This window comes from Rissa tridactyla, chromosome 1, assembly GCF_028500815.1.
Source record: "Rissa tridactyla isolate bRisTri1 chromosome 1, bRisTri1.patW.cur.20221130, whole genome shotgun sequence".
Taxonomy (NCBI): Eukaryota; Metazoa; Chordata; class Aves; order Charadriiformes; family Laridae; genus Rissa; species Rissa tridactyla.
This window is the reverse complement of record NC_071466.1, coordinates 16,843,770-16,859,344: the sequence shown is the minus strand read 5'-3', so window position 1 is coordinate 16,859,344 and position 15,575 is coordinate 16,843,770. Positions and strand designations below refer to the sequence as shown.

The window sequence follows — 15,575 nt, the reverse complement described above, 5'->3', positions numbered from 1 at the left end:
TTCTACTCAATTTCTCTCTCCCCATGTTTCCCCATGAATAGATAATGTAATTGATGCTTTGGCCCCAGGCTTCAAATGCCCGACTGCCTTAGTGGAATGCCAGACATGTTTAAATTCATGTTATTGGCTCTTTTCACCTTGTGGACCTGTAAAATATGTATCAAGGCTAGAACTGACAGAAATGCAGCAGCTGGCTACAGGTTAGATGTGCCAGAAAATTGCGGTGTTATCCATTCCGATGAAAGTAGCTATGAAAAGCAATCATGTTAACTAAATATGAACTAACTAACAAGATTAGGGTTTAATTAGAAAAGTAAAGCAAGTGGAAACCTGTTTATTATTCTGTTGATTTTCTTACACCATCCCAAGTATTGCTTCCATGGGTATTTTTAGATAATGGACTAATATAAAACGTTGTTACTATCTTGGGGAAGAAGTGATAAAATAAGAGAGATGTGGGGAGAGAGAAAAAGACTTTAGTCTCCAGTCGAATTAGCTTGTGCCATTAAATTAAGGATGCTGATTTCCATTTAAGTATAAAATAATGGAAGCAGAATCACGCATTTGCTGCCTCTGTGGGTTGTCTACAGAGCTCTCATTCAGCCTTGTGGATCTCAACTCTCACCTGAGCATGAGCCAAGTCACTTTCTCTGCTGGGAGACCAGCATTTCTGGAGTTCTACCCAGTGCAGGGGCAGCCCCCCCTGTTTGCACTTGTGGGGCACATCCAACACCACAGCAAAGAGCCAGGTTACTCTGCCTGGGTCATAAGTAGAGAGGCCGATGTTGTGTTCTTTCTGAAATATAATGTCTTTTACATACATGACTTAAGAATTGAGATCTGTGATATTAGAACTGCAGCCCATGTTAATAGAGATTTTCCCTTGAAGCTTTCAGATAAAAAAGTTAGTAATAGAGAGATTCTGAAAAATAATAGATCAGTGGGTAATACACTAAGACAGATATTAATGTCCTGATTTGGAAAACCATATATGAAACCCAATGAAAACTATTACTAGCTTTCCTATCTCTTTGACTTTGGCATCTGAAAACTGTACCAAGGGTGATACTTCACACAACCACTGAAAGAGCTAAACAGGCTCTGGACTTCGGGAATATCTGAAGACCTGGAAAAAGTGTCTGCCTGAGTGAAGCAGATCATGAAGCCCGTGGCACTTCAAGAGTGCCATAAAAATTATAAGCAGCATGCTATTTTGCAAAGAATTATATGTGTAACAGTTTCTTTTTGTTTGATTATTTTTTTGTTTAAAGCAGAGTCCATTGTGTTGTTGTTCCAACTTTACAACTCTGCAGATTCTAACAATCGGGAAGTTATAACTTATTGAAACTCCTGTCTTCTTGCTCCCTCTATAAATTAAAAAAATGAGACTGCATCTATCTTTTTTATTAAAAAAACCCAACAAAACTATTCACAACTGAAACAGAAACCAAACTTTTTCTTAAAGAAAGGTCTTTTGAAATTGAGGTGATGACAATAGACTTCTGCTGTACCATGCCATGTTAGGCAGGCACACCAAGTAAATTCCGCTTCAATTTCTCTGAAGGCTGTTAAGTTGTTTTACTGGCACCTGTCTGGATTTCAATGTTGTGCTACAAAACACTCCCTTCTTACATGACATTTGTGCAGCTGTAACTCTGGTAGCAAAAAGGTATTCCTAACTGGAAAGCTGAAAATGCAAGTAAAGACCTAGTGTGGCCTTTTTCTTATTTGAACTAATATGTTACTGATTTATTATTCAAGAAGACCTGCATTATTATCAGCTACAGCTCTGTTCATCAGGGGAAGCCCCGTGTACTGGAGTACAGGTCATTGCTACTTGAGTTAAAGACTCTGTCGTTGCTACTTGAGTTAAACACTCTGTCGCTGCTACTTGAGTTAAAGACTCTGTTTCTTCTGATGGCAGCAATAGTGGAGTATTACTCAGAAATAAACACCTGTCACCGGGAGAAAATATACCGCACACTGCATGCTGCATCTGTCCCCAAATTATTCTGTTTTACTGATCATTATTATGATTTATCAATTCATTTTTACACAGGTAAAGTTGCAATGATTATCCAAAGGAATATTGAAAATGGATGCGCATGACAAAGGCTTTCACTAGAGTTGTAGGAATATGTTTTAGTAAATACAGCCTTTGTTTGATAAACATTGGGAAAGAAGAAGAAGCAACCTGAAAAACAAGACAGCTAGAAGAAATCTAACATTTTCAAACTTCATTTTGTGAGAAAAACATTCATTCACAGCTTTAATACATCTGGTAGATTAAAATCCCGAACCATCCTTTCAAAAATAGGGAAAGTATTCATAAAACTGAAAGTACATAATCCCAGGGGTGGAACCAGTTACAGGATAAACCTTATCCAGAATGTTTTTGTCTGCTTTGATATGTACCACCCGAATAAATAGAGAAGTTGTTCAAACATTTGGGTCCAGCAGAATTTTCACTGCCGATGAAATATGGTACAAAATCAAGGAAAGAATAATGGTGGTGTAATAATGTTTTTTTGAAAATCATTTGAGACGAAAGCAGCTAGTGTTTTTTATTTCATTTTCCTTTCCTCTTATTCTTAATGGAACAAAGTATGTAGCATTTGAAGCTTCTGCTATAAAGTTATTGAGTTTCACACTGTGGGGAGCTTGCAGAAGATGGGGGAGAGTTGGAAAAGATTCCACATGCATGAATGGGAATCAAATCACTTCAGTGCAGTTCTGTGATTGCACAGTGAAATTTAATATCAGCTAGAAACTACACAGTTATTTAAAGCAGAAAAAAATAAATATGTCTTATTACAACCCAAGATAGGTTTGTTAGACTTCATTTGAAATAGTGCATCCAATTTTGGGTGCCACAATGAGAAAGACATAGATCAACTAGGGCAAGGTCAGGGGAGACCACTGGGATGGTGATGCTGGAGTACTTGCCTTGTGAGGAGAGGCTGGGGGAGCTGGGCTTGTTCAGCCTGGAGCAGAGGTGGCTTTGGGAGATCTAACGGCAGCCCCCAGTGCCTATGGGGAGGTCATTGTGAAGACAGAGATGGGCTCTTTATAGTGGTGCAGGGTGGGAGGGCAGAGACAGTGGTCATAAGCTGAAATAGGGGGAGTTCTGGCTGGATATATTGAAAGAAAAACCACAATGAGATTAGTTAACTGCCGGCACAGGTTGGCCAGAGAGGATGTGCAATCTCCCTCCTTGGAGGATTCAAAGACTCAACTGGACAAAGCCCTGAGCAACCTGCTCTGAAATCATTTTACCCAGCTTTGAGCAGGAGGCTGGACTAGAAACCTCCTGAGATACCCTCCAGCCTCAATTATTCAGATGATTCTGTGGTTCTGTCTAAGAAAATCAGCCTGAACATTCTGCTGTGAAGGTTTATGGGTGACATATGCGCAGACTGGTGGCCTATGGAGAGCTGAGGCACAAGATTAACATATCTTAAAAGATAAGAATTTTATTTCAGAATGAGACACAAGGACACATTTTGGCATTGCCACTTGTAATTCTTATAATCTCCCTTAATGAGAAGACAGAGTGCAACACAATGCCTGTATTCGTCCGTAATATTTACAACTAAAAACTCAGTTATACTTTCAAATTCAAGTGGAATCTTTGAATTCGGCACTGTTCTATGATTAATAATCTACTTACAAATTATTCAGCTGAAGAAACATCAAAACAAAATCAAAACTCTCTAAGCCTCCTAAATAACAAAGAAGAATAAAGAATAATTTGAAAGTGTCCTGAGATGCAGTTTTCTTCTGAGGCTTTTTCAAACCCTATCTCTATCACTTTCTACCTCTTAAAACGTGTCTCTCTAAGATGCCTAGGGACTTTTCTCAGATTCCCAATCCGTCTTTATCTCCCTTCATTCTGCCCAAGTTGTTGTCAATGACTCCAAACTTTCTGAGACCACTGCAATTTTCAAGAGACCCAAATAGGATATAAAACATTTTTCCTGGGCTCCCACAGCACCATCTCAGTCAGAAATATAATGAAATTTCTTTAAATGCACTAACAGTTCATGGTAGAGTGTGGATGGCAAAGAAACACTTTAAAGCCCACGGTATTTCAAATTAAGCAGCTTCCCATGGCTTCCCTACCTTGCTGAAAAAAACTCTGTGCATCTTCAAGGAGAGAAGTTATGAAAAATAAGGGGAGAGAGGCTGCTTGGGAGCGGCTATGTGAAGAGACCGAGAAGCAGCCTGCAATTGAAGAGCCGGGGAAGCCTACCAGAAGGCAGGCAGCAATGGCTTAAGTGTAAGATGAAGAGTAAGGCAACATGTAGGGAGGAAGACAGCAGGGAATGGATTTATTTGAAATTTCTATAAATTAAACAATATTCCTGCAATTAAAACGAACTGGTTCCCCATTACAAAGAATATCACCTGAAACAGTGATTACTGAACACACAGATGTGTACCAGGGAGAAGAGAATAGTTTTATTATTATACTAAAATAGTTCTTGTTTCTGGTAGTCTTGGAAAACTAACCTTTTTATCCTCTTACCTGCTTCGTTGGTTCTGATCATTCGTGATGGTGCGCTTGGGTCTCCAGTGCCAATTTTGTTGGTTGCTACAACTCTGAATTCATACTCCACCCAAGGGTTCAGCTCAACAGCCATAGCAGACTCCATGTCGCCACTTATCACATCTGGAACTGCAGACAGTAAAGAAATGTGTAGGTCACTCAGAGATCTGAAGCTCACATGCAGTGTCTCAATGGCAAGTGGACTTTGTGATACAATATGGCCAGTAGAAATGATAGACATCAAGGATCTAATATGTCAGAAATCACAGCTAGGTTTTTGGCACTGTGGTACTCCTGAAAAGACACAGATTGAAGGATATAGCGGGGAGCTTTCTGCTTATTCACAGGTGCATCATGGCAGGTGTCTTTGTGGTGTCCTGTCAGAGCTGTTGCTAAGTAACGTGAAAGGAATGAAAAAAAGAAAAAAAAAATCAGTACTTTTAATTTATCATTGTTCTCTTAAGACTATCTGTTCCTGAAGTTCCCGGTGGTTATTATTGTGATGAGCAGGAGTTTTGAACAGTCTACTTGTGCTGTTTGAAAATTTTTCTCACCTGTTTTTACGGTCTGCCAGCCAAGAGAAAATGGACTGCGTGCTTGAAGGTTGTAGAGGGAGATAGGGCTGTGATTGTCTGCCCCAGGACTCCAGGAGAGTGTTGCTGTGGTGTCTGTAATTTCCTCCACTATTACAACCCCTGGGGGACCAGGAGGACCTAGAAATAAAGTGGAATAATCAAACAGACCACACCATCATCGTGGATGAGCAGCAATAATAGAGGAGATGCATTCTGTAGGGAACCGGTGGAGTGCAATAGCCATGAAATACAAGGGTTAAAATGCACGCTACTACATCACGGAGATACCTCATTTCCATGATTTCTGCTGGTAAATTGTGATTGTTTCTACTCTTTAAATGCTGTGTGGGTGAGTTCCAATTAACTTGTCAGAGTGACAGCAGAAGAACTAAAAATAGAAACAGATTAAGAAAAAAAATTCCTCCATTATAATTGTTCTGAACCTAAAATTAAAGGAAAAAAAGAGCCACTTTAAGAAGCATCCAGGCTAGACTGAAGCATTGCAATCACATCTCTTTGTGTGAGGCTTGTCAGCAGGAAAGACAAATAGTGATCAAAATGAAGCACAGGTGGATGTTATTCTTGAAGAACAATAATATTACTAATCACTGAATCAAGAATACAGCATTCATCCTTTTTCTCACATTCACTCACTCAGGGAATCCGCTTGGATTACTATCCCGCTGGAAGTCCATTGACTGTTTGATTGAAAGATATTAAAAACAGAACAAAACCCAAACCCAAATATTTTGAAGGCTGATAATTATTATGGTCCAATTAAAAACAAACAACAAAACCACAACAACTTCTCACTGGAGAAATGACAGGATTATTTATTCCATTTAGCTGCACCAAATGAGAATATGCTTGTCACCATTTGTATAGGCCATGTGACTGATCCAATAGGTGACGTCTCTGCTAGCAAACATGACTTTGTGAAGAAAAATATGGCTATAATGTCCCACTCCCACACCCAGTTTTCTTCTTTAATTCTTCCTGATATTGATATTACTGGGGTTTGAAAACATTATCCATTTGCACTTGCCAAACTAAATTGGAGGTCCTCCTGGTTCAGGATCCTCTTCCACAGTTGTTGTAACAAGATGGTTAGGGGGAAATGTGCATGTCTGTCACAGATAAACGCAAAATAAACATCTCTCTTGTGGTTCTTATACTTAAAAACTGAAATAAATCCTGAATTACAGGACTTCATACTTCAGTAAAATATTAACATTATTAATAGCTATAATTATGTATGACGAATCTGGATTTTCTTGGCATCCAAGACCCTCCTGATTCTTTTCCATCCTCCTGTTGTTGAAGGATGAAGTTTTGCTTCTGCTCCTACACAGTTTGATGATTGTGAAATCAGAAATGCACTGCTGGACAATTTCTCCAGAAATGAAACTGCAGGAAGTGTGATGATGGAAACAACTTCATTAACAGAAATCAATTGCTGCTACAATGTTTTGGGATTCGAATGCTGTTTGCATGTATCATGAGATGTAGTGGAGCAGATCCCTTGGGAACGTCCATGCCCGTGAGCTGTGGTGAGAGGTGAGGTCCCACTTGCTGAACTGTCAGAGCTCAGCACCTGCGGATCAGGGTGGCAAACACTTGGGTCTGGTGTCTCCATTTGAAGTGGCAGCTGCAGTCAGGATTTCTGTATTACTGAGCTCAGCATTATTATTTTTTTTTTTTTTGTGCTACTTCATGCAATCAAATCTTCTGCTGGCTAGAATCCTCAGTCCATGAGTAGAAACAAACTTATCTGAATATGAAAGGCTAAAAACCCCCATTAACTAAAATATTTTTAATTGCTGGGACTTTTTGTCATTTGCAGCTGCAAACAGCTTTATAGTTCCTCTGATATGCCTTTAACAAAAGCATGTTTACATGATCTATGACAACAGTATGATCAGAGTTTCATAATAGTTGGGCTCAATAGCTTCAGAATGGAGACGACTTTGAATCCTTTAAATGAGAAAGCAAATTACACTATTCAGTCGATTCCGTTTGCTTGGCAACGATCTACAAGCAACTAATTGACATTAAAATGTTGAAAATATATGGCATTTAGAAATCAGAGCAACAAAAATAGACAAATGAATGTTTGGAATTCAGGGGATTCAATTCCTTCCCTTCAAACAATGGAAGGAATTAATCGAAGCTTAGTATTATAGATGTATGATGGAACAAGATTGTCTCCCCAGTGCACTGCAGTCCTTTCTGCAGGAGCCCAGTGTACAGTTCTGGGCTATAGGAAGAACAAGGTTTTCCACTTCCACGGGTGGTGAGCAGCTCCAGTGCTGGGTGTCTCTGCCTGCTCAGCAGCCTTGGCTTGGCTGCTGTCAGTGCCCTTCGCTGAGTCACAAACAGTGCTGGGATAGGATGGTGCCCCTCCTTGGACACCTTGTGACTCCTGGTCTTCTCGAGTCCCATCTCCATTTGCAGTTGAAAGGTCTGGCTTTTCTTCCTGGGAGAAAACACGGCATAAAGATGTGTCCTCTGCACCCCTGCCTTCCTGACAGGCGTTTACAGTTCTGCAATGGGAAGCACCAGGTCAGGCCTCCGTCTCAGAATAGCAGGTCCCGGGGCTAATTTAATAAAATAGGTTGATCTTCAATCTCCATCATCTATTGTTTCAGGCTATCTGTTAATGCAGGAAAATACTAGTGAAATTTTTATTTGTAGCCATGAGGGAAAGTTTAAAGGAAAGCTGGGATCTTGATACAGTCATATGCTTTTACTGGGTTGCAGCCCTGGGCCCAGAATTATATCGTGCTCCCAAGCACAAACAAAATTAAAGGGAAATATTTTAGTACTTTTCCTCTATGACAATATTTCTCTCATGCACACCGAATATTGTTAAAGAGTTTCTAGCCACTGTATTATAGGCAAAAGAACAAGCATCTTGCTTATATAAAAATATGTAAAATATATTTATGCAGATGTCTCCTGCTAAATTCTCAATATATTTTGTTGTTGGAGTTCTCTCATGTTTTTTAAACCTTTTAAATGCATTCCTAGTCATGACAATGTGTCATTATGCTTTCTGAGATGTGTGCTCTTGCACAGTTTGCAGGATGACTGCTAAAAAGCATTTCCATTTCCAACAGCAGGCATTCTTGAAAGCGGATTAATAAAGGACAAAAGCCTCAGTGATGACAAATGTATGACAGTTAGCCAGGACCTGAGTGCTATGCAGATGTCACTCATTTTTGTAGAAATCTCATTAAATTTTACGCTTGGATGTAATCATTCATGGTGTCAGCCGGATGGCTAATGCAGAGAAGCTTTTCTCCCAAGGGCTGTGTTATTGTTCAGGATCTCTAAAACAATTTTTTAGTTCAGAAAAGTCAATTGAGGGAAAAATGCGCGGTCTGCTCAAATGCTTCTCTGGAAACTACACAGAAAATGACTGGTCATAAATGCACTACAGTGCAGTCGACCTTCACAGAGAAGACATTTGGGGCTGCAATAAGCTCTTATGCTGCTCTAGGAGCACTAGAATCCCAGTGTCAAGGATATTAGTCTGTTATCTTCTTTCAGAGGAATTCCATAGATTGATACTTCATTTCAGGACATGCATGAGTGCATTTTGGCAAACTTGTTTTATGTGTCTTTTTATTGTTGGAATGATCATCCTGAGAGGTCCCTTAGATTACTTGCCATGGTACAATGTTAATGTGAGAGTTCTTGAAAGACTATTACCAATAATAGCCATAGTGACTCAGAGAGGCAGTGCCCTTTCCTGCGAATCCCAGAACGTGCACTGATTCACTCCACTGCTGCCTGACCAGGATAATTCTTACTTTTACCAAACAACGAAGAAGCCTGATGTGTAGCAGTTCATGAACTCAGATTTCTTGACCTGAAGATTTTGCTTTCTGAATGGCAAAGTGTACTGGCTTGTCATCAGGAATATAAAAGGTCAAGAAAAAGAGGAAAAGAAAGAGGCAGTAACTACAGAATGGTGGAAAATGTGCTTGAGAAAACAGGAGTTCGACTTTTCTTGTAGCATAAATCCCTTTTTGTGTGCCCACTTATGGTAGATGAAGTGTTTGCACTTGGTGGGGAACAAGAGGATGGAGAGAAAGTTCGATGTATAGTAAAGGCAATAGACACCATGGCTTTAGTGGATACACCCATATCTCCATTCCCTCCATGTGCGTGTGTGCCTAAGTGGTTTCTGTAAGGTAGCTACATAAGGGCCCTGGGCAGATGGAGAGGTTATACCCAACCAGTGGCAGAGCAGAGAGGGTTAGACTCAGGGTGGGAAAGTAAGAAAGAGAAGATGTTTAATGTTACATTAATGTTTCGACCTGAATAGTCTTGACTCATTCCACAGACGAGTGTCAGGAGAAATCCCTGGTGTGTTGGCTGAGAAGGCCTTTGGTCGTACATATGTCATTTTGTGCTCTTTTGCCCTGATGACTTCTCTGCCTTGAACAAACTGAAAAATAGAGGATCTGGGCAAGAACACCTTGAGAGCTGCTAAGCATTGTGAGCTCAGATGCCAGACTTCTGCCCCGAGCCTCTGAGTTGGATCTTTGTGTTGTGGCAGTTGTGACTTGACGCAAAATGTACGGACAGCGCAGGGAACATGGACTGAAATTTCACCTTAGAAAGAAAAGTACCAGTAGCCTATGAATTGCATTGTTGATGGCATAACTAGCAGGTCCCAAATAGCGTAAGAAACTGACATTGGCCTCATTCATTGGTGTGTCCTACTGACTACCTTTAGAACTGTAGCATGCCCCTTGTCAGCTGTCCCAGTCCTGGTCCATGCTGCCTCCTTCACTCTCTCCAATCACAGTGTGGGCACCAGCACTCCCAGAACTGCACGGGTCTCTTTTAGGCACTGAGTTCTTGAACATCACCACATCTGATTTGCATTTTGCACTTGTTTCTAGGCACTTTTTTTGACTGAAGTTATAGATATGAGTTAAGTTTCTTAGAACAAAGGGTCTTCTTTAAACTTTAAAGAAACCCACTTTTTAAATCTCTTTAAATCTCTTTCACTTTCACTCCATTGAAGATATTATAACAAAGGTTCTGTTACAAGATCAGATTGCTTGAAGTGCTTCTGTCTGGAGTCTGTGGGTTAAAGGGCTGATGCTCCACTACAGATACAGTACAGATACAGTACAGTACAGATACAGTACAGATACTATACTATCTTCCAATATCGTAAATGTTTAGGCTATATTAATATACTGAAAATGGCCTCTGAACTCTAGCACTGATCCTGGGCACTGTTATGTTGTCAGCCAGTCCCTATTGTAATTTCAGCCCTGTGCAATTATAACTTTCTCAGCCAATGCCTTGGCACAATTAATAGATTACCATGGGCTGGGGCAGATCCCAGCAGGCTGTTTGCCGTGCCCATCCTGTTTTGAGAGGGGACGGGACTGGGAATGTAGCTGTGTGGATGGGAACTCTGCTGCACCCATTGGCCTCAGGGAGCAGTTTACTATTATGGACATATTCTGTGAGTCCAATTAATGGGGTTTGTGCTTAGGGCATCTTCCTGGCCTTTGCTACAGCTCAAATGTAATTTCAAGGGCCAGCAAGAATCTGCTGACCTTGTTTACGTTCCATTTAATAATGTTGTGTCTGATGGCCTTTAAACCCAAGTGCTTGTCTTTAAGTTTTATTGGCAATACCACAACTGAAAGGAGCAGTGTGGTCAACCTAACCAGCAGTTCCTGCGTTATATTTGCTCCAGGTCAGTGGAGTTCAGAGGAAACATTACTTCTCCAAAAATATATCATGAGAATGGATTTCTTGCTTAGATTGGTAGTTTTGCCAGTCTACAAGATGAATAGCTTTAACCTCTTTTTTATTTTTAGACCACAAAATGTGTACTCTTAAACCACAGTTTGTAGTCATAAAGGCTTTCATCCCTTCATACTACAGGATTGCTCTCTGCTCCATTTCAAGACCTTACAGCATCCAGGTAGCTGTTTGATCCTAAAGATCACTTTCCTTACAGTAGGCATTCACAGTGCCACAGTGAATTTGGTTCAGTGCACAGTCTTACAATACGTGTTATACATTGTAGAAGAAAGCTGATTTTCATTTTATTTTGAAGGAATCTTCCTGCCATGAACATTGTACTAATATTTATATAGTTCAAAGGATTTTAGTTAGTTTTTTATATGCTCAGAAGTTTCCAAGGGTGTACAGCATTCAGACAGAGAATAAGACTGGACTAGAAAAGTACAATATCTATTGACATCCATAACAACAGAAAACACATTTTCAGTGGTAACAGTGAAAAGGATAATAAAAGCAAACAAAAATGAGCAAGCTATTATTAAACCACACAGAAAATATCTGGCATCTAAATCCACTAAAATCCTTAAGTACCGACCAATGAGATAGGACCGGAAAGAATGTTAACTGTATTAATGCTTAGAGAGCACAGATCTATTTGTAACAGAACTGAGACCAACGAATTTTTTATCTTTTAGTTTCTCCTAAAACATATTTTATAATATAGATGTCATATATAAAATATTTTAATATAAATATATAAAATATTAAAATTGCTACATGTGCTGAAACAAACTTTTACGTGATTATTGATAGAAACAAGGAAACACACAGAAATAATTTCTCCGCATTTCATTTATTTGACCTCTTTTTGTTACAGAAGAGGTCTCTTTGTTTGTTAGCACCTCAAATTAAAAAAACTGAGCAAACATGCCTGGCTACTGCTTTACTGTAGTTCTCTTGCAAAGAGCTAATGGTCTTTTTCTTTGCTATGCTCTCTGAGACTCAGTTACCTTGTAGTGTCAACCTTTGCTACAGGTCAAAGTCAAGGTGAAAGTCAGGTGAAAGTCAAACATTGCAGAAAAGTCAAACATTGAATAAGTCATTTGGGGACTAGTAACCTTTACTTCTTTGCGAAACCAGAGATCGGGCTGCACTGTATCTAGAACAAGTAAGTGGAGCAATCTGAAAGAAAGTCTGGTAATTTGGAGATGAGCTGGCCGCTCCATGGACTGTTGTTGTAAGGCAGTGTGTAATGCAGCATCCAGTACCTGTCTGAGTAGTTTGCAATCAATGGTACTTACACTTTTGGGTATAATGTATCGTAAACCAGCTTTGCAAGAATAATTTACAAATAGGACTTAAGTGACGGAATTTATTTGACAACTTAAAGTTACTGAACTTTTTTATGATAAAAATATTTCTTTTGTTAAATAACTATTTAAATACTGGAGGCTTGGTACTGTTGATTAGGCACTGTAGCTTTCACAGACGTAAAAAAATCCTTTAACTTCACAACCTTGTATTCCTAACTCAGTCGTGATGATCCTAAAAAGAAACGTGATGTAAGAAAGGGATAATCCTTAAAATAACCTATATTGGTGTTTGTGGTGTCACTAGCAACACTAAGAATATAGAGGTTTATATAGGAAAAATCACTCAATTCTAAGTGTTTGAAGCACTGTCCCCATCCACATCAGATAATAATATCATGGTAAATTTTGCAGCGATCCTCTAATCTGCAAGAAACTCCCTAGTGTTCTGAGAAACTGCGCTGCTCCGAGAGTGTACTCACCTCAGTGCAGGTGAAAGGGATCTCTACTTTTAACAGACTATAGAGAGCCTCACGTTGATCTTTTTGAAAGCATGTTAGACTCCAGTGTGATGTTCCCAGCTCCCAGTATCTTTGCTGAACTGTAGAGATGCTTTTCTAAGCCAGCCCTCCAAACTTGCAGAAGAAAGAGTAAGGAATATAAAATAACTGGTTTTATTAGGAGATTTTTTTACTTAAGCTTTTCCCTATTGCAGCCTATGGAAAAGCAACACTTCAAATGAAATTGTTAGAAATTGTGTGTTTCAAGAGCAAAAGGATACTTTTTGCAAAAAGTGAATGTAAGAAGTAGCCTTCCACTCTTAGCTCTGAGTTCTGAGGGTGTTCTTCAAAACCTCCCTGTCTATGAGTAACAGATTTTGGGCTGGTGAATTAAATACACATAAAGTGAAAAACACTGTTGACTTTTTTTAATGTAGCTGATTGGACCAACCTAAGGTAACAAAGGTTAGCCCCTTCATGGTGTCAACCTTTTTTATGACAGAAGTATTTGGTGTTTTAAATGTCTCTACAGTGAAACACAGTGGAAGCACAGGATCATGAAGATATCCTTTGTAATGAAAACATGAATGCACAGATTGCTTCAAATTTCTACCGCATAATAGGGAAATAAGAATATAATAAGTCTTTTTTGGAAGACAGGCTACAAAACCAAATTAACTTACCAAGCAGGCATCGTCTTGAGGAAACCTGACACATTGCTGGCTACAAGATCACCTGAGACATCTGTGAGATGCAAGTCCCCTGGCTGGTACCTGGGTGTTTGGTAACCATGTTTGTGATGATATCATTAGTGTCAGAACATGACATGCATATTTATCCTGTATAAGAGCCTTCTGCTTTGGTAATCACTTCTTTGTGAAAAATCAGTATCGAGACAGCTCAACTACTGGTGTGCCAATGATGGATGGAAAACCATCCAAGCTGAAATGTTCTGCTATTCTGCTTCTCTGCTATTTAATATTCACTGAAAGTTGAAGATCTGGGTGGATAAATAAAGGCTGGCAGGCAGACAAAGCACGTGACACAGGAAAACTATTCTTGGACAGATGTCAAGAATGGGATTGACATTCATAAAAATCATAAATCACTTCTGTTTCTTAAATGGCTGATCACTTCATGTGCTGGGGCAAACATTTGTTGATTATGTAGTGAATATCTATATTCTCTTGTAAACACCCTTGTTTGCATGGCAAACAGCTATTCTGCACATATTTTCCTTGGGTGAATAAACAACGCAAGGCATAAATGAAGTGAAATCAGGCAATGACTTGGGTGTCAGGAATGTAAGTCCATAGCTGTGATTTTTGTTGTATTCATTCACTCCACTAAAACTATTCCTTTGGCCATCAGACATACATAATTCCTGTTATGGGATTCCTCTGAAGTAGCACATCTATGCGGGCCTGGTGCCAGAATGGTTACCACCCTATGTGAAAAGCTGTTTTCTCTTCTGAATGTCCTTGAGCTGTATCAGCCTGCCCTATATGCCGCCTTCCGCTGCTACAGGCTCTGATGACTGTCTTCCAGAAAATCTTGCAGCAATATTTAAGGCTTTACCACTACCTGCTTCATTGCCCTGCTGCAGGGCAAATCCAGTGCAGAGGATGAAATGTCTGTTATTTAGCTTTTCCCTTTCCCAATACACACTTCAGTGTATTGGCTTAAGCTGTTGAGAATGGTTCCCCTAAGGACTATCTTCTTTTTTTGGGGCAGTAGTCAACTCAATGAAAGAAACAAATATTTGGGTTGCTGGAGATACCCTAAATTGTGCCCTACACAGTCAGGTTCTCATTTGTTTGTCTCCTGTATTCTGTGCTCCTGGCTACTCTGCCTCAGAAAGGGGGTTGAACAAGTCTCGATCCCACCGAATCTACTGCCTGCAGGTATATAGCATGTGCTTGAGGAGAGACAAATGTGACTTTGAGGCTGGGTCTGAGACAGCTAAAAAGAGATGTCCTACTTTATAGATGAGCATTGCAGCTACTGAGTTAAGCTGTAAGTGGTTGTCATCACCACTTCTGCCTTAAATCAGTTCTGGTCTTTGAACTGAATCCTCTCTCTCATCCTCCCCATATTCAGAGAATAAAGGACCTCTCTGGGGACTTCCACGGAGTCAGGATGTCTATCTAGAGGGGATGATGGATCTCGGATGGATGAAAAAAAGACCAAGACTTATTTTTTCAAATACCTAATAATAAGAAAATCTTGTGATGATGAATTGCAGATAATTTTGTAGAATCATATTTTGGAGAGGAAATGCTTTTACAAGTTAGGTAGTAGCCTACGCAAATCATAGAATCATAGAATCATTTAGGTTGGAAAAGACCCTTGGGATCATCAAGTCCTACCATCAACTCCACTCTACAAAGTTCTCCCTTACACCGTATCCCTTAACACCACATCTAAACGAGTCTTAAACACATCCAGGGATGGTGACTCCACCACCTCCCTGGGCAGCCTATTCCAGTGTCTGACCACTCTTTCTGTGAAGAATTTTTTCCTAATGTCCAGCCTAAACCTACCCTGCTGCAGCTTGAACCTATTCCCTCTTGTTCTATCACTAATTACCTGTGAGAAGAGACCAGCACCAACCTCTCTACAATGTCCTTTCAAGTAGTTGTAGAGAGCGATGAGGTCTCCCCTCAGCCTCCTCTTCCTCAAACTAAACAGTCTCAGCTCCTTCAATCGCTCCTCAGATAACAGATAATATAACAGATAATATAACAGATGATGTCAGGTACGTCAGGACAGCAGACCTCTGAAGGTCACTGTTGACTGGCATGAGACTACTGAAATACTTCTCATTCGCAACCCATTCCAAGATTGGAATGCAAGA

General features: G+C 39.8%; 1 protein-coding gene across 1 annotated transcript in view; it reads right to left on the bottom strand.

The window, feature by feature from the left end:
* CNTN5 (contactin 5) overlaps positions 1-15,575 on the bottom strand; it is a 260,804-nt gene that overhangs the window by 36,837 nt on the left and 208,392 nt on the right. The window contains exons 15-16 of the mRNA XM_054187800.1: positions 5,104-5,262; positions 4,529-4,678 (exon numbers count right to left, since the gene is read on the bottom strand). Coding sequence (XP_054043775.1) covers positions 4,529-4,678; positions 5,104-5,262 — 309 coding nt within the window. The remainder of the gene's footprint in view (positions 1-4,528; positions 4,679-5,103; positions 5,263-15,575) is intronic.